At 36.4% G+C, this 26,881-nt stretch overlaps 1 protein-coding gene across 2 annotated transcripts in view; it reads right to left on the bottom strand.

Annotated features, from left to right (window-relative positions):
• Positions 1-4,745: 4,745 nt before the first annotated feature.
• The window catches only part of LOC149077030 (protein tweety-like), a 44,376-nt gene continuing 22,240 nt past the window's right edge, over positions 4,746-26,881 (bottom strand). The window contains exons 11-15 of one of the 2 annotated variants that reach the window (XM_089244762.1): positions 25,262-25,317; positions 25,041-25,133; positions 20,873-21,012; positions 19,179-19,279; positions 4,746-9,555 (exon numbers count right to left, since the gene is read on the bottom strand). In XM_089244762.1, the coding sequence (XP_089100888.1) occupies positions 19,183-19,279; positions 20,873-21,012; positions 25,041-25,133; positions 25,262-25,317 (386 nt within the window). In that variant the 3' untranslated portion in view covers positions 4,746-9,555; positions 19,179-19,182. Of the gene's footprint in view, positions 9,556-15,016; positions 15,099-19,178; positions 19,280-20,872; positions 21,013-25,040; positions 25,134-25,261; positions 25,318-26,881 lie in introns of those variants that run through there. The other variant, XM_089244763.1, reaches the window with a different exon arrangement.

Genomic DNA, 26,881 nt, shown 5'->3' with positions numbered 1-26,881 from the left:
ACGTAAAAGAAAAAGTGGGAATGGAAAACTGCAATTGGATGTGTGTGATCTGCACTCTAACCCTTTCGCGTACAAGCGGTTGGCGATTAATTCAAATCATCTGTATCGAACGTATAGGCGATAAATGTGGAAGCCTTGTTCACGTTAGAAAAAGTAAGAAAGGGAAAGAAAGAAAAATAGATAAACGTGGGGGGAGGAACAGTATATACAGAGGTATGTTGGATAAGAGGGTATTAGTACAGTGCCTTCCTTTCCCCCCTACAAATTTGTTTTGCATTTTTTTTTTTTACTTGTTCTCTTTCTCACTTCTAATGGAACTCCAGTAGCGTAGCGGTATCGTTAGGATATTATTAGGACGTCGGACCGACTTCGGTATGCAAAAAGCAAAGTGTTGTGAAGGCTGTGCTGCATAGGCGAAGATAGACTTGGAAGTCTGGGGAGCACGGTCATTATTGCTGGAAGGCACGATGATGATGTCAGTTCATATATACATTAGATAAGTCGACTCCACATTTGACGCTAGGGGGCAATGCCCCCCCGTATCCCGTATCTCCGCTCATGCTGTGCTGTCCATGTCTTCACACAAGAATTTAAGCAACCTGTAGTTGAGTTGGTAGGATTCACCTTAATAAAGTTGACAACTTTTTTACCGCTTCATCAAGAACGTTTCATAAATTTGGAGGCAAATTTGCCTCCATCGAAACCTTTAAAGGTTTCGATGGAGGGCTCTGTCTGTGAATATAGCAGTGAGGCAGTGAGTTCATTTCATTTTGGGGGCGACTTCAGCCCACGAAGGCCTGAGTAACAACCTTCCGTGAATTTTCCTTCATCTGTGGTGAACCCAATGCATTTTGATCATTGAATTCCTTTTTTAACGCAATAATGATCAATTGCTTCAAATAAGTCTTTAACAGTCGTGCAGCCCCTTCAATGGGTGACAAATAAAAAGATTTTCTTCAAATTCTCTTTCAAGTATTTAGCAATTACAAGTAGCACAGAATATTGTACCAAATGTCGGTACTTTCGTCGACTTGTGTGTAGGAAAAAAATCACAACCTTTGACGTGACTTATGACTGTGCTCTCAACGACTTCTGACACGTCCTATATTCTTCGAGACACCGTATTATTTGAGAGGTACCCATTACATGAGCACTTTCCTCTGCAAGCGCATGTATCTGGCAGCATCTTTGATGCACAAATCTTCACCAATGGTGGGATTTTTCCCTCGTCTCTCAGTACGATAGCTAATGTAGTAGGAGGGCTCGGTAGCTTTGACAGAATCACTTTTGGCTGATTCAAAATATGTTTTCATGTTTACAGGTGCACGGTACTTCATTTTGGTGTATCAGTCAACTTCCGCACAGATCCAGCTTTTAGTCACTGATCTATAGCGTAAATCACGTGAGCAGTGGCGTCGGAGCCGGGGGTGCTGTGGGTGCTCAAGCACCCACGGTAATTTGTGACATGGATCCGAGCACCCCCAGAATTGATCCAGAAATTAAAATTTCCGATTTAAAACTAAAGACGAGCACCCACAGTTTCGAAACACTTCCGACGCCCTTGCACGTGAGTAGTAGGTGCTTGGTAGAAAAGTTGACGTAAAAAATTGTAGAAATAACACGCACACGCCTCAATACAAACACGCATAACAAAAGTTAAACGCAACAATAATTAATTAATTCTTCGTTTCTATGCACAGCCTTAGCATGCGTCAACAATCAAATATGAAACGCTGAAGAAAAGTGAACCGAAAGGAAAGAGCGCGAATCCGGATCATAGGTCGGGCACGGCGGGAGGAGAGAAGGCCGATCCCTTCAGCGGACGCAATCCCTCTATTATTGTGGTGGTCGCGCTGTGGTGGTCGAGGGGTTATAGTGACGGACTCGCGATGCGAGGATCCAGGTTCGAACCCCACAGTGGTGGTCGGCTGAAGTTGGGTTTTCTGTGGTTCCCAACTTCAAGGCGCAAATGTGAGCCGATCTCCCTGTTAAAAAGTCTCGCCACAGAGAGCAACAGTCCTACAACGATAAATCATTCAATCATAACACTTCACTCATAGTTAGGAAAAAAACTGGTGGCAGATGGCAGCACTACACATAACAAACATTACACAGAAACAAACTTTACGTCAGGTTGCACTACACGTACACGCACATTCCCGCATGTACCGATTCGTTGGGGGGTTCCGTGGGGGGGGGGGTGCATTTGGGGTGTAGCAGTAGTATGTAGGGCCTCCAAAAAATGGCTCGGGGATCCATGATGTTCTTAAGTCAGCCACCTCGTTGGGCAATTTGCCTGTTGTGGCGTTGTATTTGTATTATAGAAAATGTTATTGATAGGGAAAAAAGGTTCATATATTACTACTGCCAATATTAGTAAAAACCTCTACCTGTTTTTTAAAATTCTTTTTGTTCTTCTTTTTTTAGATGGATAGCCGCCATTACCATTTTCTTTTCGCGTACCCCCTGACAGCCTCTCACGTACCCCCGGTTGGGAACCACTGACTTTAGTGATCCGTGGCATAATTACGGATTACTTGAGTGGTACGTTGCACAGTTCCAGAGCACTTGAAGAATCCGTGAAACATTTAGAGATCACTAAAGTGGCTCTGTAGGGGACTTATCAATAGGGAGAATGTTAGTTCAGGTGCCCAATAATTATCCAAAGGTTTTTCCGTTTTTGGCGCACCGAATAAGATGCCATTAAGAATATTTCATATGTTCAAAAAGGGTGGTTGATGACGTAAGCATCCAAACCCCCCTCCTTGTCATCAAAAGTCAGCAAATCGGAAACCCCTCCCATCGATGCTGACGTAATACTTGAATGACCCCATATTATATAGAACCCCTTCATACACTATATGAAGGCGTCTGAATATTATATACAAAGGATACGAAAAGCATACGAAATGAGAATCATTGTGAAATATAAAATATCCATCTGAGCGAGTCATCTCACTTACCTTGTTGGTGAGCAAATGGGTTTGATAACCTGTGGACTAAGAAGCCAACATGTTATAATGGGTTGAGTTCACTCGCTCCGGTGGATTTGATGAAAGTATATTAAATAACAATATTTATATGGGGTAATATGTACAATTAGGGATCGCCCATTCTGTTGGTGCTGCAATCTGTCTTTCATATTTTAAAATGCAATGAAATAATTAAAAAAATATATTATTAAGATAATAATATAAAATAATTTTTCATACATTGGAGTCGAAAATCCGAGCTCTGAAATTTGAGTTTCCCGATAATACGAGGCACTGACATTTTTCGTATTGCCTTCTTGAGACCCGTCTTTTTTCCTCCAAGAACCTTAATTCTCAATTTTTTTTCCCAGGAATACTATGTAGTACGTATAATTTCAGTTTGAAAGGACTAGACAGCCCCCATCCTTATAATGGGTAACTGGTGAAATAAAGTATTAGGGCGATTAGACTATAAAAGATTAATGAAATATATTTTACAAAATTTGGTAAAAATAATAAGCATATTGGTCACATTCGCTCGAATGTAGCCGATAAGCATGTCGATTGAATTTTTCAAACTTTGTAAATGGAATTTTCTAAAACTTTCATAGTGTAATCCCGGCCTTCGATTTCCTTGGTTTTATCCATGGCCCCCACATCCTAGAGCAGCCCCCCTCCGATCACACTTTGACGGGCCCTTTTATGAATTTATAGCCTGAAAAAGCAAAAAAATGGTGAAAATCGTCCCGGGCCCCAGGGCTGGAGCCTTGTCAGCCAACCCCTTGTGGGGCCATGGGTTTTATCTTTCAGGGGGAGTGGTATGAGAAAGTTTGACCGTATTCTTCATAATGGTGGGCAATGTCATGTCCCGTAATTGCTTACGAAAAATAATTGGAAAGACAGTTGAAAGCCATCAATTCCATCCCCAACTCCTCTCAATCACTCATCTTCGCGCCTTTTCCACATTCTTGATTTTTTGAAACACATCATATAGCATCTATCCCTAGTAGCATACCGATATAGAACAACGTAAAGATTTCGATACCGTTCGACATAGAGGAATTTTTATTTCAAAAGGAACAAATTATTGTACAAGATATTCTCCTTCGAAACAAAATGCTATAAAAATAAGTTAAACTATTTCAAAGAATATTTTGGTGTTTGCGTGAACGCAGTTTTACTGTATCGTTCGATATCAGACGCGTAAAAATTTCCAACTTTCGATATTCATTCAACGTTCCGACGTCGGAGTGGTATCGGTGCGGTATCATTGTGTTACAGGGGATGTCTTTTTTTCAAGAAAAGTATGTTAGTACTGCTTTGCTTAACTGTTGGTTTTACTTAAAAACAGTCAAGCTATTTTTTGGATCCAGCTCAGATTATCGAGACTACCATACAGAATGAGTTTTTGAATGTTTGAATTTTCATGTCATGTGATGTGTTGCAGGTATTCTTCAGGAGCTCTCTGGAGATTCCTTTCAAATGGGAGACCAGTTAGCACATTCATGAATTGTAGTTTGAAAATCACAGGAAACCAATTTCAGTCGACCACCAATGTGTTGTCGATGGGATTTGAAACTGGATCCTTTGCATGATACAGTAACTGTAAAATACTTCCCATTAAAAAAAAGACCACTCCTAACCTAGTGTCAAGGGAAACAAACAATTCTCAGCTGCAGTGAAAAAAAAAAAAAAAGAGTTTGCACCTTTATTTTTAAACAGTAACATCACATTGAACATTAGCCACCAAAAAACTCGGAGAAGAGGGCAATTGATTCTTCATCACTTTTTATTCTTCTTCTTTTATTACAATTGCTTGCACAAACACACAAATATATATATACATAGATGCAGTAGTTTTTTCTTGAAGCAAAAATGTAATTTCAGTAAAAATTCTTCCAATACAAATGCTTACACACACACACACACACACACACACACACACACAAATACATAGGTATAGATGCAGTCTTTACATAAAGTAAAAGTATCACAATTCTTGTTACAAAAAAAATGCTTACACACAAATATACAAAGTGCATAGCTACCTGCATATGCATTTTACTGGCAAACCGTTGATCCTAGAAGCATATTTCCTGTTAGAAAAAGTTTCAAATTAATGTTTAGAACACAGATGCATCATTTACGTTGCCAGGGTTTAGGGTAAAACATGTTTTACCCGCATTTCCCTGTTTTCCCTCAATTTTTCTCCGTTTTTTTTTTTTTTTATTCCAATATCTCAGTGGATATTGCACTTAGAAATGTGGAATACTTTTTGCTGGAGTCAGGGGAAGACAGGGCAACAATTTTCTAATTGAGTTTTTGAGCACAGGGTGTCTATATAAAAGGTTAATTTTTTGTTTTAACCACTTGCAACATGAATGATGCATCAGAGGTCCACATGTTATTTGGATACTTTTTCCTAATTGAATTCATGCCTCTTCGATCAATGGTTCCCCAGTAAAATGCGGCAAGGGAAATTATGGAATCACCCTGTATGTATAGATGCAGTCTTTTCATGAAGTAAAAAAAACAAAAATAAATAAAATGAAGTCAAAATATCACAATTTGCTTAAAGTAAAAATTCTTTGGTTAGAAATGCTTACACAAAACATGCAAATATACAAAGTGCATAGCTACCAGCATAGACTACAATTTACTGGCAAACCGTTGATCCTAGAGGCAAACTTATTGGAAAAAAGTATCTAACAAGCATGTAGAACACAGATGCATCATTCATGTTGTGAGAGTTTTGAGTAAAACACATTTTACCTGCATTTTATCCTGCTTTTTGCCAACTTTTCTCCATTTTTTTTTTTTAAATTCAAGTATCTGAATATTACACTTAGAAACACTGAACTTTTTTTTTGGTTGGCATCAGGAGACACTAGGCAACAACTTTCTTATTGGGTTTTTGTGCATAGAGGGTGCTTGTATAAAAGGTTAATTTTTTATTTTTTATTTCAACCCCTTGCAACATGAATGATACATCAGAGTTCTACACGTTATTTGGATACTTTTTCTAATTAGAAGTATGTCTCTATGATCAATGAAATCCAGTAAAATGATGCAAGGGGAATTATGGAAATGCTATTTTATTGTGAATTACATTAACCCTCAACTGGCGTAGTGGGGTCGTTTTGACCCCCATGCATTGCTCAACATGTCACTCCCTTGAGAAAGAAATGCATCTGGTGTATCCTGTTATCAGTATCTTTCAAGCAGGTTGTTTATATGTTCTTGACAAATTTATGAGGTTGTTCTATTTTTTCTCTTTCTATTATTTCATTTGTGAAAGTTTTCGTGGGGTCAAAATGGCCCACACCTCAATATTTGAGAGAGACATTTTTTTGTCTGACAGCTATAGTGTTGAGATCGAAATGTCGTCTTGGAAGAGTGCCAGTTTTTGCGATAGCAGTTTCAAATTAATGATGAAACATCAGATATTCGAGGTGAGCATGAGGATAGTGTTGTTAGTGAATTGTACGCAAGATCTGTGTGATCAATATTTCATGGTGTTTGCAAGTACAAGTTTCCGACTAAGAATAAGACTAATTTTAATGCCGGTGAAAATTATTTTGATTTAAATTTTTTTTTTTCTGAGTATATTGTAATCATATCAGTTCAGTTTTTAATCATGAAAATTGCAATTCAAAAATTTAATATGTAATTTAAAAAAGTTTCAAAAGTCATGTATCCCTCCATTTTTTTTCAAATGTGTGCTTAAAAGAAAATTTTTGGGAAAATAATTACAGGAATTTGAAAAACTATTTAGTGAACTAATTGATGGATGAATGAAGGTATGTAAAAAACCCATTGCTTTTTTTTATGAAGACTTTTTGATTTTTAAAATGCATTAATATACTTGCTGGGGTCAAAATGGACCCCACGACATCAGTTATGCACAGAATTTTCACAACACCAGTTAAGAGTTAAGTGCTATTTTCTGTTTCATTAAGAAACTATGACATGAAATATGTTTTTTCCAGAAACTTTTAATCAGATAGGAGTGAAAATTCTTGAACCACGTATAACTTGTGTGAGCTTTTAGAAACACTCAAGGCCATCTTAATGGATGGGCGAACCTAGAAAAGGCCCAGGACTTCAGCAGCACAGCAGCATCAACAAACCATGTTTTATGAGAACAATTATGTAAAGTAAAAAGAAGTGCTCAGCATATCATTTTCCCTGGAGTCCCATACTGATGTCAAGATGGCCTCGGGGATACCCTGCATCTTAGAGAAATATCCAAAATTCATTTGAGTTGAGTTCTATGTAACAGCCTCATTATCAAGGGTACCATGGAAAAGCTTCATAACCCCTGAGGGTTTTGCAAAAGCTTTTATGTGGGAAACCTCTGAGCTAGGTCATAATAGCCTTAAAAACCGGTTGCGAAAATTCTGATTAGTTTGAAAATGGATAAATTGAAAATATAAATTTGTCAGTCTTTTTCGCAATAAAATAACTTTTTGTGTTTACAAGCAGGATCCTTCCCTGTTCACCGAAATATTTAGCTGGCAAATTTTCAAGTATGAAAATTATGTCTGCTGTACTTGAACCCCTTTAAATTTGGGTTGGTCATAAAGAAAAATATTTGACTATACACAGCGGTGTAAGACACCTTAAACACTGGCCTGCACACACCCCTCCCCATTTCCGATTAAAAACACATTACTGGCACTAACATCCAAACAAAATATTATACAGTCTTATGGTAATGATATCGCATCACTAAAATGACGCATATATTTATATTCGGGGCACAGCAGCCCAGTCGATAACATGCTTGCCTAAAGTACCAAAGGATGTTTAGAGGTGTCGCGAGTTCGATACCCTTCCTTGTCAGAAAACTTTCCTGACACAGGGGTACAACAAAAAAAACAGTGACTTGACCGCAGCAAAAAATCGATGGGGGACCTCCTGTGCAGAAAATGACCGTGGTGCGACAAAAATGATCAAATATTTATATTCTCCGGAATGTATTTTTTTTCATTCTGCCGTTAATAAATAAAATTTCAGAGTGGAACTTATTGCCATTGGGCTATATGGTGAATTTCATTTTAATTTATGTTTTTTTTCAATTCACAAAAATTAGAAATGTAACGTTAATAAGTTATCATACATCATTATTTTATATATTAATGTTAATTATATCATTATCTTTATATGAAAATGATTAAAATTCACAGCTTTCTAGATGTATAAAAGTTTTTATCAAGGAAAACAGTTATATAAGGGAAAATAATAAGGATACCATAAACTGGGAAATATAAAAATCATCATAATCATAGACAAGTAACAAAAGACAAAACTGCAAAGTAACGAAACATAACTTTGTAATGGAATAGAAAACAGCATGCTACAAAGCCAGAGGCACACAACAGGGCTCATGCCTTCCCCGTTAAAAAAGTCTCGCCACAGAGAGCAACAGGCCTGCAATAGTAAAATCGTCAATCATTACACTTCACAAAATAGGAGACAGATGGCAGCACTATAACAAGCATTACACAGAAACAAGCTTTACATTAGGTTCACAACACAGACACGCACATTCCAACATGTACCAATTCGTTAGAAATTCTGCAGAGGAATATGGACGAGGTGCATGCTTCTCCAAGTCAAGGAATATTTCAACAGGATAAATTGCTAGACCACACACAGCAAGGGTATTACAGGAATGCCTCTGCCACCGAATTTTCCTTTGAGTATGTGGTAGACTTTTCTATCACCAGCCTAATGATTTTTGCTGGATTGTCACATTATAGCAGTGATACTCAATACAGTGCTCTCTGCACAATAGAGCCCAGAAACAACATCAAGTCTATGTTACATTTAATGAAGTATAGTTAGTTAACAATAAAATTTGGAATTTGTGGCCACCATCCTCCCGAAAAATAATTCTTGCATTTCCAGGCACATAAAAATGTCAAAAAGATTTTGAAAACAGTGAACCGATTTTGAAACCATAACACCTATAAATGTTCTTTGGTGTATAAATTTTTTGTACTCAAGGGGGTGCTTTCATATTACAAATCAAATGTGAGAAACTAATGATGAATAAATATTTATGAATTATCTGTTTCCTCAATTTTATGTATCTGATTACTGCTGGATTCTTCTTGTTTTTTTTGCAACTTAGCCACTTGGGAAGAAATTGTTACCAAATAAGAGCAGTTACAAAAAATGTGATGTTTGGCAATTAAATACTTGTTATTTGGCAATATTTACGATTCAAGACTAGTTTTTTTCTTTGCATTATTAGTAGTTTCAAACTCCTTACTTGGTGCTTTTATTATTGATACAACACTCAATATTTCACAACATTGGCAAATTAAGCTTAGTCCACCACCACTGCTGCTTGATTGTGGGAATCTATTGGGTTTTTTTGGGTGGGTAGCCGAATAAAAGCAAGTGATTTTCGGAATAAAATCGAGCATGGGAACTTGCCGGGAAAATCAGAAAATACATTCTTAAAAAAATTTGTGACCTCTTTTAATTTGTGACTTTTCCTGACTTCTGTGACATTTTCATTTCATGACTTTTTCTTGACTTCAGTGAACTTTTTGTCATGGTAGTAGATACCCTGGAAAAACAAAAATTACTTATTTTAATACCTCTACATTTCTACTGAATTTGGCATCAAAAACATATTCACTTAAAACACATTCACGGCCAATCAGGTTCTCCCAGCAAAAGAACTGTTTTCAATTCCCTGCCAGCCATAGGATGAGTGGCACAGTGGTAAAGATGTCCGTCTTCCATTATGAAGGTTACCATCAAGATCCATGGGTTCGACTGAAGGCATTGAACATCAGAAGAAAGTTCTTTACCTACCTCACCTAGGGCAACCACCAAACTCCACAGGCTGGAAATTGCCGTATGGCGATATATGACCGGAGTTGGTGTGGGGTGAAGTAGCCATAGGATCAACTGATCGATCGCAAAACAATAGTGTATGTCAAGCCCTCGTGTATGCAAATACAGATCCAGTTTTATCAATTCTCCTAATGATGCCAACCACTAGTGTTGGGTAAACATTGAGAACTAACTCAAACGGACGACAGTCTTCGAACCCGAACAAACAATTGTCATCAAAGGATGGCCGCGGAAACCTTATCAACTATTTACATTCATTTAAATTTATCAATATGTATAATATAAGAAAAAAATTTAATTTTTCTTACTAAAATATTTCAAAAGCAACTACGCAACAAATAATTGCAACTGAATCAATGTATTTTTTCTTTTCAAACTGAGTAAAACTCTAGTCTATCACCATGGGCAGTTTACTACATTGAGTTAGGCCAGAAGTGTGTATATGGTCTTAAGCATGAATTATTAGTAGCATTGTAGAGCTATTGCTCTTTGTGGCGAGACTTTTTAATGGGGAGATCGGTTCCAATTCGTGCCTCGAAGTTGTGAATCACAGAAAACACACTTCAGCCGACCACCCCTGTGGTGATGGTGGGGTTCGAACCAGGGCCCTCGTGATGCGAGTCTGTTGTGATGACCACCGAATAACCACAATGGCCGAGCCTAAGTCTGAAAAATCAATATTTATGAGTAATCAGATATGAATCAATTTAAAATGAAAGCATGATTTACACTAATTACAATGAAACATTGAGAGTTCGACACCACAAAATGATCAAAAACATGTCGACTTGAGCGAATGTGAAGTTAGCATGGGTTTATTTGATCTCACCCTAACAATTTTTAAAGATCATTTATTTGCGCAGGTACATGCACCTAAATAGTTGAACTATTCCTTTCCATAATTAAAGAATTTTTAAAATTTTTTGACTTCCCTATAACAAGTTTTTCAGTATTAACACAAAATCTCAAATCACTTGGGAAAAGGTAAATTTTTGTTGTTATAACACCTGTTATTTGTAGATGAACAGTGCGATCGTCCACAATGGGGAAAAATTTCCTCTTCTCACTTAAGAAAAATTGCTCTATCTTTCAAAACTATAACTAAAAATTATCAGATATATCTATGCAACAAATTACATCCTATTCCAGAGAGGCATTCCAAAGTCCATTTTTGATTTCGCAGGACTATATAGGGCGATTCTAAATTCATTCAAACTTTAAGAGAAGACTCCTAAACAAGCATTTTTTTTTAATCACAGAATGTGCAGTCAAATCACAATAGCAAAGGTGGTGAAGGGTGTTTTTAGAGTGTGCACAATAGCACTTCACCAAAAATGAATATCATCATTTTCTCACGGATTTGGTGCAATATGTGCTAGCAACCATTCGAGGGTGCATATGCACCTTCAGATTGGAGTTTGTTTATTTATGCAAGGACCATATCAGGGTTATGCTGCGCTAAACAATGATTAAGAGGTACAATGACTTGTGGTGGAATTTGTGCTACCCAAGTTGTACCAGGAGAAGATACATAATACATAAGAACATACCTACCACATTACAATACCCTGCCCCGTTGAATGATTGATTATAATAGAATATTTATTTTCTTGGTTCGATACCATTTGAAAAGCAATCATGTGGCAAAACTTCGAAACCATTTGCAATACACATTCATAAACTTCACATATTAGATCGACTATATATACAGTAGATGAAAATGATTAATAAACAAAGAGTATACAAATCGCATACATATGCTCCGACTCTACCAAATAAATGGACCTGAGACACAGATTAAGCAAATCAAGACCCTCACAATTCAAATAAACTTCTATATTTTACAACATCTGACAGAAAGGAAAAAACATTTTTTATAGTTTCATAGAACTTAATAAATTCTGTTATTGTTTGTGATTTGGCATTTAAATCAAAATATTTTAATCTGTAGTTGTTATAAAATTGACAATGAAAGAAGATGCGTTCTCAAGTTTCCAGAGCATCTCTGTGTACAAAATGTACATGGAATTGATGGAAAAATAGTCACAGTATTACAGCCACTGTAGATTGTCTAATTCTAGCCATAACTGAGCATAAATTTCCTAAAATTTTTAAATTTTTATGACATAATAAGTATTTATCAACTCCAAAAGCTTGTTTAAAGGTTTTACTGTATACCGAAGAAAGCTAGTTTGGTTCAAAATGTATGAATAATCGTATTGTATACTTTGGTTGCAAGAGATCTGGAGTATTTGCTGAGTATATACAGCTGCCCATGCTGCAATCCTGAGTTGCTCCAGACCAACTTAAACAGGATTGCAGCATGGGCAAATGAATGGAGCATGACGTTTAGCATTGATAAATGCATGGTCGCTCATTTTGGTTCGAACAACCCACGGTTCTCTTACGAGTTGAATGGTGTCACTATCCCAGATGCAACTAGGGTCACCGATTTGGGAATTCTTATTGACGAGCGACTTAGGTTTTCTGAACATTCTTCAGCGGTGGTCAAAAAAGCGAATAGAATGCTTGGTCTCATCATTTCAAAAAGGTCTCTTTGCGTTCTCCTAAAGTCATTCTTCCGCTTTTTCGAGGATTAGTTCGTCCTGGACTGGAGTATGCTGTAAGGTTTTGGAGACCATACCTACAGAGGGACATAGAATTGGTTGAAGGGGTGCAGAGAAGAGCTACGCGTGTCCATATTGGCACACAGGGCTTGAATTATGAAGAGAGACTTCATTTTTTGAATATGTTTACATTGAATGAACGTAGGTGGCGAGGAGATATGACCGAAGTGTTCAAAATTTTCAATGGGATGGATAAGATCGACCATGAACTTTTAGTACACCGCCAATCGACTGCTTTTACAAGGGGACACCAGTATCAATTGGTGAGGGACAACGCAAGGCTATGGTGTCACAGGGAATTTTTCTCTAATAGGGTTGTTAATAAATGGAATAGCTTACCCCCGGAGGTAGTAAATTGTAACACAATTGACACGTTTAAAAAGAAATACGATAAACATGTTGGGGTAAATCGAGAAGCTATCCATTCTTAGAATAAGACAACCATAAGTATTCTTTATGGGCATTGTATAATATTTTATCATGTATATATATTGTTTATAATTTGTGTTAATTGCATTTTAAATTGGGTTGCTGTTTTTTTTTTAAATATATGACATCCATATTTTTATGGGCATCTTTTTATCAGCCACCTCGTTGGGCATTTTGCCTGTTGTGGCATTGTATTTGTATTGAGGGGTCCTGGACCTCCTTTATAAAATTCATTCTGCATTCATCAAAAATTCAAGATTGATATTGCCCAATTACGTTTGTTATCATTGGATATTTTCGCCCATTTAAACAAATCTACTAGACATATCTTCAGTAGTCTGCCTGATGACATTTTCAAGATTCATATTAGGAAATGACGTAAAAGTTTTTTTAAGGACTGACATTCTTGGTAAACCAAGCTCTGATCTTAAAATGGACCCCCGACGTTTCCCTCGGGAGGTGTAATAGTTTTCTGACGAAAATATTTAAAATTGCGTCACAATCATTTATATATTCAGTGACCCAGGTCAGAGTGCCATATGAAAGAGCAGAAGTCACAAGAGATGAAAACAACTTAACAGCTACATTAATCGATGTACATTTAGGTTGAGTAAGAACTGGCCAAATCGCAGAAATAACATTTTTAGTCTTTGAAATAAATTTTTGTATGGCCAATATGAATTTCCCAAAAAAAAGAAAACAGTACTTGTAGATAGGAGTAGGATGACACCACTTGGATAGGTATTGCCCCGGAAGTTTCATTTTGCGGTTTTTTTCAATCTTTCCACCCCTTCGAAACACTAACTTTTGTTTTATTAATATTCACTTCTAACCTATATTTTAAGCAAAATTTCTCACAGATTTTAATTTTCTTTTGTAAGTCTATTACACTTGTGGATGCAATGATAGTATGTATCATCTACATAAAAGAGACAGTGAACTGCTGTTTCTTGTCTGATCCATAGGGGTTGGATACTTGATTTTTTTATTCAAGGACTCGATTAAGTCATTCAAATATAAACTGAATAAGTTAAGAGAAAAAATTTCACCCTGTAGAATTCCATGGGGTTACTGGTATTTAATTAGTTAGGCCAAAACTTGTTCTTACTTGCACTGTAGCTTTGGAATACATATTCTGAATAATCCTGATGGAGTGTTCACTAATGCTTATGTAATGTATCCATGGGCCCCCAGTGCAAAAAAAAAGTCTGAAATCGTCATCGCATAAATACATAATGTTTATCTTTTTGTTTTTCATCGGTGGCGGTGGTCGTGTGGCGATGATCAAGACTGGTCGGGATGTTGCCGCCCAGCAATCATATGTAAATGAAATGACCAAGTCGATTGGCTTGTTCGGACACGTGCGGCCGAGAGTTTTCCCTTTAAATACCAGCTGTACGTTGTCACGATCATTCTATTTTCATTGCATTTTAACTCTGATAACTTTTTGCTTGTTAGCTCAGAATGTCCAGTTGAGGTCGTTAAAATGAAAAAAAAAAAACCTTATGTTATAACTTGAATAGCTTTTGTTCTATATTTCCCGCCTGGTTTGGTGAAATTGGTTTTATCATGAAAGATTTCGTAATGAAAGTTTAATAACTTTTACGAGTTTTAAAGTACTGATCAGCTCAATATCCACCTGCTCTGGATGATGAAACTCTGAATGTATTGGTGAAGGAGTCGATCTACACCGATTTATTAATTTCTGAGGACTTTCATCTCTAATAGATCTATGCCTGATGCTGGCTGCTTGCGATTTGCTATAAACTCTGGAACTTTGTTCTTCAATTAGCAGTACTAACTTGGATGGATCTGTATCATGTCTACCCTGGTCTGTGGTCGGAAAGGTGATGTTTAGCAGAACATAAACTTCCCACAGTGAGAGCGAACCATATCTACTAAATTCAAATTTTTGAACTGAAAGAAAAAACTGTAAAATGCAAATGTAACAAATGTAAAATTGTTATTAATGAAAAATTGAAAGTTAACCTGTTAATGTAAATTTACACAAAAAAAATCTACTACATGTAATAAAGCTTTTGAGGTGATACAAAACAAACTTGTTTATTTCCTGCTTGTTGTCAGCTTTAACTGGATAATTCAAACTGGCCACGTAGCCCCAAGAAGAGATGTTACACTTACTCTTCTGAGAGCATTCCAAAGAATTGTGTGGTCGATTGAGTCAAAGATCATCCTGAAGTCAATGAAAAGTGTGTATAAGTGGCCCTTGTGGGTTTGGATAATTTTCTCTGAATTAAATAATTGAGAGTAAAAATTACTGTCGCAACTATAACCTGCTCGAAATCCCACCGGCTCTATTTAATCAAGTATTTAATCTAGCATTTAAAATGGATGTAAAACGTTTAAGAACTGTGGAAGTCAAAGAGACAGGACGAAAATTCTCTGGCATTGTGGGATCACTCTTCTCAAATCTTTCAATCATTGTAACAGTTTAATTTGATAGGTGGCGTAAGTGGTTCTAGCTCATTGATAGCTTTCTCACATGTAAAATACTGGGAGATTCTAAATTCATGGGACAAACTTTAAGAGGTGATATAAGACACCTAAACAAGCATTTTTGATCATAGAATGTGCAGTCGAATCCCAATAGCAAAGGCGTTAGAGGGTGTTTTTGGAGAATGATTTGCTGATTTTTTTGACCGATTTGCTGTAATACATACTATCATTCATTCGAGGGTGCATATGCATGATTGGATTGGAGTTTGTTTTTTACAGGTGCAAGTACCATCAAGGTTACGTTGCCCAAAACAAGGATCAAGTAGTATAATACCAGGTTGCACCATGAGAAGACCTACCACATTACAATACCCTGCGCCCTGGTAACAAGTATTGGCCTACGCAAGATGAACCTTTAGAAGTGGGGGGGGGGGATTGGGTTCGGGGAGAACAATGAATCTCTCCCAGATGAATTTTGAGCTACTAGCCTCTTAAATTAACAGAAATTGATTAATATAACACATGGTATAAAGGTATTTTCTTTAGATATTTTAATTTTTTGCTAAAATATTTAGAAATATTTTAAATTTTTGATCATCTTGGGGAGGGCACGAGCCCTCTGATTTATCAATTTTCATCTTTTCTTCTAAAAATGCTTAAAAACACATTTGTGATACTTGATTGAATAAAATTTTTCTTCAAACTATTTTTAGTAATTTTTACTTAAAATTTTAATGTGATATATGTGTTAAATAGCTCAACTAATCCTTTAAAGAGAAGACATTTTTGCAAAACCCATAGGAAAAACGTAACCATAGGAACGTGCATTCACCCTCCCTCTTCAAAGAAGAATCATTATATTGATTTGATATATTTACTCCATCAAGTTTTTATTTAGTAAATTCTCTCACGGTTTTTTTTATCTTAAATCATGAACGTTACCCAAATGCCAGGATGGGTGAAAAATTAAATTTTCTTTTTGAAAACGATGTATGTGAAGAGGTTGATTTTTATCTTTCCTCAAAAAATAAGGTGACTAATTTTAGGGTCACCGATTTTATGATTTTGCTATTGAAAACAATTTTGTTTTACTAAATGGCATGAGCGAATTGTATAGTGAGGGTGAATACTCCTATTTATTATACAATGTTGCTACTTCACCAAACACCAACTCTGGCCATATTGCTATATTACAATTTACTGCCATTAATGAGATGTGTTGGAAATGAAGGTTCTGTCTATTAGCGGTCGCCTCAAGTTTGTCCCCTCCCCCCCAAGAGGTCATGACACACTTTGGGAACCACTGTATCAAGGTAATAGAGGTGAAGAAAGAAAACACTTCAGAAAGTCATATCTTAAGGGCGGCAAAATATTATTCGCCTCAGGCAAAAGAATTTTTAAGACCGGCCCTGATATAGATAAGATATTTTCCCCAACAAACTTGAGGCGACCGCTAATAGACAGAACCTTCATTTCCAACACATCTCATTAATGGCAGTAAATTTTAATATAGCAATATGGCCAGAGTTGGTGTTTGGTGAAGTAGCAACATTGTACAATAAATAGGAGTATTCACCCTCACTATACAATTCGCTCATGCCATTTAGTAAAACAAAATTGTTTTCAATAGCAAAATCATAAAATCGGTGACCCTAAAATTAGTCACCTTATTTTTTGAGGAAAGATAAAAATCAACCTCTTCACATACATCGTTTTCAAAAAGAAAATTTAATTTTTCACCCATCCTGGCATTTGGGTCAGTAGCTATGATGGTATACACATAACCCTCACAGATATAATTTAGATATATTAAAAATTCAATGAAGTCTACATCATACTATTTATTGGGAGAGAAATATGAAAAAATAAAGGGACACTTTTCTACATCAATAAAATTACATTCGATAGTTATAAAAAAACTATTTCTCTGAATAACAATTTTCTATTATATGCAAACAGAATACCACCACTAGCACAATCAAAAGCTGACTGTTTAACTGTGAATTTATCAATAAAATCAAAATTATTTAGTTTAGTAATATTTTCAGTATTTAAATGCCATGTTTTTCAACTAAACAAAATGCTTGATATGAGAACAAATCATTCCAAAAATCAGGAAACATACCTTTGTTATATTTAAATCCTCGACATTGTAAAAATTAATGATTTCACATTAAAATTACTTACTGTATTAGTTATTTAATTATTGACCTCATTCCTGGTTATGAGGGGTTCACTAATGTTAAACTGGCTGAACATTCAGTGTGGCATTGGATTCACAAGATCTGCTGTCCGGCAGTTCAATTTGAGCCAGTGTCACTATTATGATCATATCAATAAATCTGATCACCACAGAAAAGAGTTTTATACATGATCACGAAACTGGACCCTAATGATTGTGCAAATTAGCAGTTTATTTTAAATAGTTCTTGTAGGATGGCAAAAATCTTCATTTATGTAGATATGTGTTCCTTTGAGTTTTGATCAGTTTCTGAACACCGAAGTCTTTTGAACATGAAAGATAAACTTACAAACAATCAAACGTGGGCCATCATTTCTCGATTGTCCCACACGATGCACTCTGTCTACCTAGATAACAATTATTCCCAGATGGTCAACACAGATCTCCTTAATTTTTCGAGTTCCAAATCATTTACCATTTCATTTTCCTCCTCTGCAATACTGGAAAACACCAGATTATCTCGTCTCGAACAATCCCCCAAATCATCAATCTTAGACATCAGACTATCGTAATTCGTCGATGGTTCGGTAGCAGCAACTGTTGGATCAACATGAGAATTTTCTAATGCTTTTATTCTTTCATCCATGAACCTGATCTTAGATTCAACCTTCCTAATCTTGACTATATTTCAGATATTCTCCTAGATTCTCATCAGGTTTTTGACCAAGTCAATGTGTAACGACAGCAGCTGGCTTATGCCCTTACTCATATCAAAATTTTCATCTGTTTACTCTTGCAGGTTTTTCATCCTCCATGTGACGCCTGCTTTTTTTCACAGTCGAGTCCACAAGTTGCTGCGGGGAACGATCCTTTCGTTTTCCGCTGGTGCTTGAACATGGAGTCGCTTGATCCAGATTTACTGTCTGCAGGGATATATTCGATAGACAGTCAGACATATTATAAAGCGGCCGTTACCACACCCCACAGTTAGCACATTTCCATTGCGCTTTTTCGTTTGGATGCATAGATGCAGTCGGAACAGGATCAGCACAAGTGTCATGGAAAGATGACCAGCATGAGATACATTTTATACATCCTTTAACTCAAATTAGTCTCACACTTTTCGCAATTAATTTTAGCTATTTTTCAGAACTCAAGGGCAAAATAAAATCAAGTAAAAACTAAATAAATAGATAAATAATAATCAAATAAAAAAGTTGAGGTAAATTAGTTTTAGAGCAGAGCCAATGTTTAGTGCATGCCATCGCTACGGATAGATCTATGCTACCCCCTCAAATGACTGATTGCAGTTATTGCAGCAAAATCTGGCAGAAAAATGATATTCATTTTTGATCAAATGCTGTTGTGCATTCCATAAAAACACCCTTTACCACCTTTGCTACTGCAATTTGGCAGCACATTCTATGATCAAAAATGTTTATTTAGATGTCTTATATCACCTTAAAGTTTGCCCCATGAATTAAAAAAAAGAAAAAAATCTCCCTGTATATTGTTCCATAAAATAACTATTTTGGAGCTGAACAGGTAGAACTGAATAAATTAAATACTAAAGCCAACCCACTCAAGTTTTTATTTAAAACATACAAAAAAGTTGAAAGAATATGCATTGCTTACTTTTTCAGATGGTAATCCAAGGACAAGTTGCAATCCACATCAATAATGAGAATAGCCAGCCACTAAAGAATACTGGTGCATACATGAACATTAATCCCTTCCTACAAGAAAACAATAAAGGACCCATATACTGTACAGACAGCAAATAAATATCAAATGTCCATAGAATGTGTGCAACACAGTACAGTCAACGTTTGATTTTACAAACTCGTAAAGACTACTACTGAACCATACATGCATCTCGTCTATATTCCTCTGCAGAATTTCTAACGAATTGGTACATGCTGGAATGTGTGTGTATGTGTAGTGAACCTGAAGTGAAGTTTGTTTCTGTTTAATGCTATGGTGCTTTTTATTTCACATAAATGAAATATGGTCAGCAGCAAAGTTTGTTCAAAATTCATGGTGAAAAAATTTAAGTTTAAAACTTTGGGAGGCCGCTGTAGTGGTCGAGTGGTTATAGTGATGGACTCGCGATGCGCGGATCCGGGTTCGAACCCCACAGTGGTGGTCGGCTGAAGTTGGTTTTCTGTGGTTCCCAACTTCAAGGCGCAAATGCGAGCCGATCTCCCCGTTAAAAAGTCTCGCCACAGAGAGCAACAGTCCTACAACGATAAATCATTCAATCATAACACTTCACTCATAGTTAGAAAAACTGGTGGCAGATGGCAACACTACACATAAACTGAAGTTTTTTTGTTTCTCTAATCAAGCATTAGAGAAACAAAAACTTCACGTCAGGTTTCACTACACATACATTCCAACATGTACCGATTCGTTGGGGGGTTCCGCAGGGGGAGGGGGTGTGGGCGGGGTGCATGTGTGGTGTAGCAGTAGTAGGTAGGGCCTCCAAAAAAAATGGCTCGGGGATCCATGATGTGCTCCCTTTCCATTGTTGTAAATAAGCAGCCTGTGGAATTCTGGGACCGGGTCACTGGGGTGTGGCTGGGGGCTTCTTGGCCATTGCTCGGGTTTTCGGATCCCTTCTTGGCTGCCCTGGTGTGGGGGCAGAGCTGTAAGGGAGCAACAACCTAAAGACCAGACATCGCGTTTGCAGCTAGGACTTAGAGGGTTGGGGTGCCAAGAGGGGGTGCTTGCTGGTGGTTTTCCCCATTGGTAGTCATTCCAGCCCAGCACCCCCAGTCCACCCCAGTATGACCCAACCCACACAGGTAAAGGGCTTACATCCCGGAAGGGACAGAACCTGGGTCGTGTCTAGCCCAACAGCTAGCCAAGGGCTTGTTGCAGAGCAATGCAAAAGATTCTGCTTTGGTGGCTACCTTACAGCACACCAACTCCGGTCATATATAGCCATACAGCAATTTCCATCCAGGGAAGTTGGGTGGGAAATGAAAGCGCCATCTATCGGTAGTTGCCCCAGGCTTAGTATGTGAAGAACTTGTTTTTGATGTTCTTTGGTAGGATCCTTGGGGAGCTACAGGTCTCTACTAAAGACTTTTAGTATTTTTGAAGGGATAGTACAATAGACCTCTGATCCCCTCCCCCCATAAGTAAGTCTACATGATTGGCTAAATAAAAATTATATAACTGCCATGTTCTGCACATAAACTCCCAGAAGGATGTTATTTTTACTCAGCTGCAAAAAAAATTCTTGATATGCAAAATAATAAATAAAAAATATTCATAGGTACACTTATAAAAAGAAATTATTGGTACTACTTTATTCTACTTACAACATATCAGTACAAGTAGCTTCCAAAGCAGTTACATATTCTGCATTAACACAGTCACACTTCATGGTATCAGTTAAAGCATCAAGAAGTTTTCCAGTTTGTACAATATCTTCAAACAAATGATGCAAAACATCTTGAACCTGTGAAAAAACAATCACTTGATACATTTTATTCATCATCAATAAATAACGACTCCAGTTTGTGGTGCATCGCAGAGAATTTTTCTCTAATAGGGTTGTGAATAAATGGAATAGCTTTCCCCTAAGGGTAGTGAATTGTAACACAATTGTCACGTTAAAAAATATATAATGTTTATGATGGGAGGAATTAAGAAGCTATCTATACTCAGATAAGACAACCATAAATTCCTTTCATGGGCAGTGTATGCTATTTCATCATTGTACATATGGCTTTTAGTTTTTTATATAATTGCACTTGTATTAGGTTGCTGTATTTTGATATATATGACATTTATATTTATTTTAGCACACATGCTAACATTGGCTTGAAGCTAGTCAGTAGTGATGAATGTTCAGCTTTGACATGGGGAGAAATACCCCTCTAGGACAAAATAATCATACACAATAAAAAAATAATCACTCAAAAGTTTCATTTTTTAAATTTTAATTGAAAGTTCATTAAATAAAGCTCCTCATTGGCACTAGAACTAGGCTCAGGCCACATGAGCCCGCGCCCCCCCCCCTCCCGAAGCAACTTTCTGAGGTCAGTGAGTTCCTTAATAACTAATAAATATTCAATGCAAATCTTGACCTCTGTACACCCTTGTGGGTCATATATATGGATGTCTAGCAACCCTAGACCCCTCTCCCCATCCTCGTTTTCTTCATGTTCAGAGCTCCTATGGCGAAACATTCTTTCCGACCCAAGTTCCGCGAGCTTGACCATGCACTATACAAATAAAGCCGGGTTCGGATCTTCCCAACACCTTCTATATCAAAAAGGCTCCACACAAAGTTTGTGACATCACTGAAGTCATCTGTTTCACTTATAGACATTAGATATACCACAAAAAAAGGTAACGATTTCACATCCGTCAGCTTGCTTTATCCAATGGCTGCAGGTGAAATTATAGAAATGGACGACTTCAGTGACATCAAAGCTTTGAGCTTTGCGCGGAGGCTTTCTGTTATAGAAGTTGACCCGCCGCACTGAACCCCTCAAAATCCTATTTTTAGCCCACAGCATGGGACAGTTTTGACGAAAAACCAGTTTTTGTGTATTTGGGCATCAAGTAGAACTTCAAGTGAACTCAAGTAGAACAGCGGGTTTAGATGCGGCTTTGCAGATTGCCTTTCACACACAGATGAAACAGATCTGTTCTGAGTTTGTCTTCTCTCGAGCTCTCTCACATATGTATATGAATTCATCGCTATGTTAAAGATCTATGCAATTTTAGAAAAATAAGTAAAACACTGCAAGAAGATTTTTTGAAACCGATTTCCATAATATTGAGAGTGTCTCCTGTAGCCCATAGTTTATTGTAGCCATCCATAGAAACTACAGACAATCCATAGCAGTCGGCAACTCTGTTATATGCACCATTATTTTCAGCCATCCCGTGGGGCATTTTGCCTATTGTGTGTGTGAATCTGACAACACCAAAGAAAAATAGTTATTAGGCTACTCAAAGGTGGCAACAGCACGCAATAACAATATGCCAGAAATGGAGCCCTTCTGTAAATATTGTCCTTAGTAAAATAATTAAAAACTATGTGTCTGCTTATTATTTATACATAAAATGGCCTTATCATCAAATACATAATAACTAGCTAAACAACAGTAATGTTGTTTCTGTGTAATGCACATTATAGTGCTGCCATCTATATTTCAAACTATGAGTTAAGTGCAATGAATAAATATTTCTTCCATTGTTCTCTGTGGTGAGACTTTCTAATGGGGAGATCAGCTAACATTCGCACTTGTAGAGAACACCAAAGATAATGGAAAAATGGGAAGAGCAGGAGTCTAAAACTGATGTTCTAGAACCCATGGTTATGAACCCATAAGCCTTTTTTATGGGTTATTTTTGTATTGCAAATATTACAGGCATAAACTGAAATAACTGCAGCAAGTGGACATATCCTGATTTCACCTCTGAAATACCCATTGCTCATTCAACCAAAATGAAAGAATATGATACCATAGCTTTGGTCATGGAGAAGATTAGGTTTCACAAACATCAATCAGTAATTTTTGTGGACTTAAAAATGGTTAACTTTCTCCTTGGTCAGCAAAAAGGCTACACGAAATATCCTTGCTTCTTGATATCTTATAGTATAGCAGTGCCATACCATACCACTGAATAATAAAAGTGGCCTACACCGAGATATAACATGGTTATTGTAGAAAGAAATGTCATTAATAGTCCCTTAGTCAGATGAGACAGAATCATCTTGCATTTGCTGCATATAACGCTAACATTAGTGAAACATTTCAAGAAAGCTCTTGATCAGGATAGCCCTTGCTTTGCATACATAAGAGAAAAAAATGGTATAAGTACAGAAAATCATAGAGCTGCCAGTTTTCAAAAGTATAGCCATTTCCCTGAGAATCTTGGCGATACTAGTGAAAGACAAGATGAATGATTTCACCAGGACATAAAAACAATGGAGGGCAGATGTGATACTCATATATGATGGCAGATTACTGTTGGAATCTGCTAAGACGTTGTGTAAATAAGGTTCACTCAAGAATTTCAAACAAAAGAATCTTACGGAGTAAAACAGAATAACTTTTTCTTTGGTTTTTATTTGATTCTTCTCATTTTAAATTATGTTATACATATTTTACAGGAATATCGCTGTGCTTTTTTTCAATTTAACGCCTATACCATAAGTTTAATTTAATGTGTTAACATAAATAACAAGAGAGAGATACTCTCATATCGCACAAACAAGAGGTGATGGGCAAAAATTAACATAATATTTGTTTTCAGCACATTAAATTCACATGAAATCAGTTAAAAAACCTTGGTACCAAATTATATGTTGCTCCATGTTATTTGTAAGAGGTTATTTCAGGGCTCCCACTCAAAAAATTAGAAAAAGTAGGACTTGGGGGGTTACTCCTTAGACAACACAATCATAGCATAAGGAAAAAAAACCTAAAAAATTTGTATTTTTGAAAAAAATAATAATTTCATAGCACACTATTTCAGTATCCACACACAGAGAGAGAGAAGCCATGTAAGTTTTTCCAGAATGACGCTCTTTCGAGACCATTTCCAAGAGCACAGTGCAAAAAGGTCCAATATAAATAAGTCAAGATGGACCAGATAGTTTCACTGCATTGTACATTCCTTTTTCAAAAGGATTTGTTTAAATTTTAGTGCTCACAATGCATGTGTAATCGTTTTTGACAAATTAAACACTTTTATTTCTAGCTCTTTTTCGAACTTTTTCGAGTATTGTATATATTGTTCATGCCTTTGCATTCCCTAAAAATACAGAAGACAATGGAATGCTATTGGGTAGCATCAAAATTACCAAACCTAGAATAGGCCTATGTACCCAACTGCTTTGTAATGCAAACTTTTGTTTCACCTATACACAAAATGCGTACCATAATTTTAAATGATGACTGCTAGTTATTGTTCAAGACCATGAAAAGTAATACAAAATATTATTTTTTCCATCCAGACAGAAGTTTTAAATGACTACTCTACTTGTTGAACCACCCTCAAACTAAGCAAATGAAAAATTAATAAACCAGCAAATGGAACACATACACCCCCCAAATAATTTTAAAAACAATACAATTTCTGTTTCGGCAGAATCCTTAATTGAAATCTACATCATTTTTGTATTATTTGGCATTATGTCGATGATTCACTCCTCAATTATATGAATTTTGTTGATAGATTTTTGTAGGAAAAGTAGGACAAAAACTAGAAAGTAGGACATTTTACAAAAAAGTAGGACAAGTGGAAGCCCTGGTTATTTATAAATCAAGAGTATTAAAAATTATTTTGCACTAAAAACTTTTTTGTTAATCCCACAAATATTTTAAAGCAATAACATGTTATTCACCTAAGTTAATTAACCAATGAATAAAACTCTATGATTATGTTTCATTTAATTGATACTTGATATTGGGAAAAATATTTCTTAGATAAACTCTTCCCAAAGAACAGAAAAAAACATCAGACCTTTTGATCTTTCAGCACTGGCGAAGCGATATCAGTAATGAAATCTAGCTCTTCTTTTGCGTTTTTCAAACCTTTGGTACCATCTGAGAAAACCTGAAAAAAAGTAGGGAACCTTTCAGATTGTAATAATCTATATGTATGTTGTAAAAAATGTCCACTTTATTTTATCAAAATAAAACAAATTAATTGTCATATCACTTTGAAAAGATCAGAAAACTCACTTCTTCAAAAGGATCAGGCACATTTTTACCACAATGTATGTAGTATGTAAGCACTTCTGTAAAAAAAAAGAGAGAAACAAGTCAAGAGATTATATATATATATATATACACATATACATATACATACACACACACAAGAGTGAAATAGAACCTATACAGTGGGCCATCATCGGAGGGGAGGACCCCTTGCATGGTTCTAAAGGGTGGCTCTATGCCTGAGTGCACTAAAAATGCCAACACTTGTTCCCCGACACCCGCCTTCTCAAAAACATGGACAAAAAAAAAAAGAAATGAAAAATGGGTAAAAAATATATTGAAGAAATACAATATTTGAAAATATGCAGAGCTTCAGGTTAAAAGGAAAATTAAGAACGAGAAAAATATGTACAAAGTTACAAAAAACAAATATTACAGGGAATTTAAAAAAAAAATTACTAAAAATAAATTAAAGCATTCAAAATGTAGTCAAAAATTAGTAAAAAATCATCAGGAATACCTTAACAAGGGGGATACAGTTGTGTATCATATTGTTGTACACATACACACAGATAGATGCTACATGTACATGTAAAACATATAAAAATTGAAAACTCTTAGGTCACATATATATGCTACTAGCAAAAATACCCAGTGCTTTCCGGGTTTTCTTAAATTACTGGGAGGATTGAAAAGTGACAAACCATTATAAAGAAATAAACTGTTATACATAATACTTGCAGCATCGAAGACGTGACAAACCATTGTAAAGGCATGTGCATGTCTGAAACACGGTTAGGTAACCACGGTAACCAAAGTAAACATTCCGAAAGTGATTTTGGGCCCCAGGAACCATTGTTGCCCGACAGTTTTTTGCCCATTTCGGGCATTTGCACAGCTCTGATAAACTTTCAAAGTAGCCTACGGTTCTTTCCCAGTCCTGTTTGGTATATATATGCAAAATTTGATGCAGATTGGTCTAAAATTGTAGATTTGTATAAAGAACAAACATACATACTTTCACTTTTATACATGCAGTGGAACTTTGGTTAGCAAGTGGTTTGGTTAACGAGCAATTCACATAATGAGTAAGAATTTTAAATTAATTTTGACTCGGTTAATGCGCAATGATTCGCATTACGAGCAAAAATTTTAAGCTTTGTTTATTTATTTTCACGTTATCACAACTGACCTGATGATTTTTCGCTTTCACCCACACATGTGTTATGGAATTGTGGGTAATATTCTTCCCCTGAAGTATCAGTAAGGGGCCGTTCAAGTATTACGTCATCATCGATGGGGGGGGGGGGTTCCCCGATTTGCTGTCTTTTGATGACAAGGGGGGGGAGGGGGGGTTTGGATAATGCTTATGTCATCAACCACCCTTTATGAAAATATAGGTTAGAATTCAGAGGGGCAGAGCTGATGACGAAATTTTGCTGACAGGGGGGGGAGGTCAAAAATGGCAAAAAGTTTGCTTACGTAATACTTGAATGGACTCTAAGCGTGCCTCATTCAAAAAATTAACACACGTGCGAGTGTGAATACTTACAACGCGAAACTTAGATGTAGCATTGTGGCAATGCGTATGTGCACTTGAAGGCTTTTTAAATTCTGCTTGCATTATTGAACGTGACTTTGAGG

The sequence above is a fragment of the Pholcus phalangioides genome, unplaced genomic scaffold (assembly GCF_987345545.1).
Source record: "Pholcus phalangioides strain wild (caught in Gottingen) unplaced genomic scaffold, Ppha-v1.0 ptg000015l_1, whole genome shotgun sequence".
Lineage (NCBI taxonomy): Eukaryota > Metazoa > Arthropoda > Arachnida > Araneae > Pholcidae > Pholcus > Pholcus phalangioides.
This window is presented reverse-complemented; position numbering and strand designations above follow the sequence as displayed.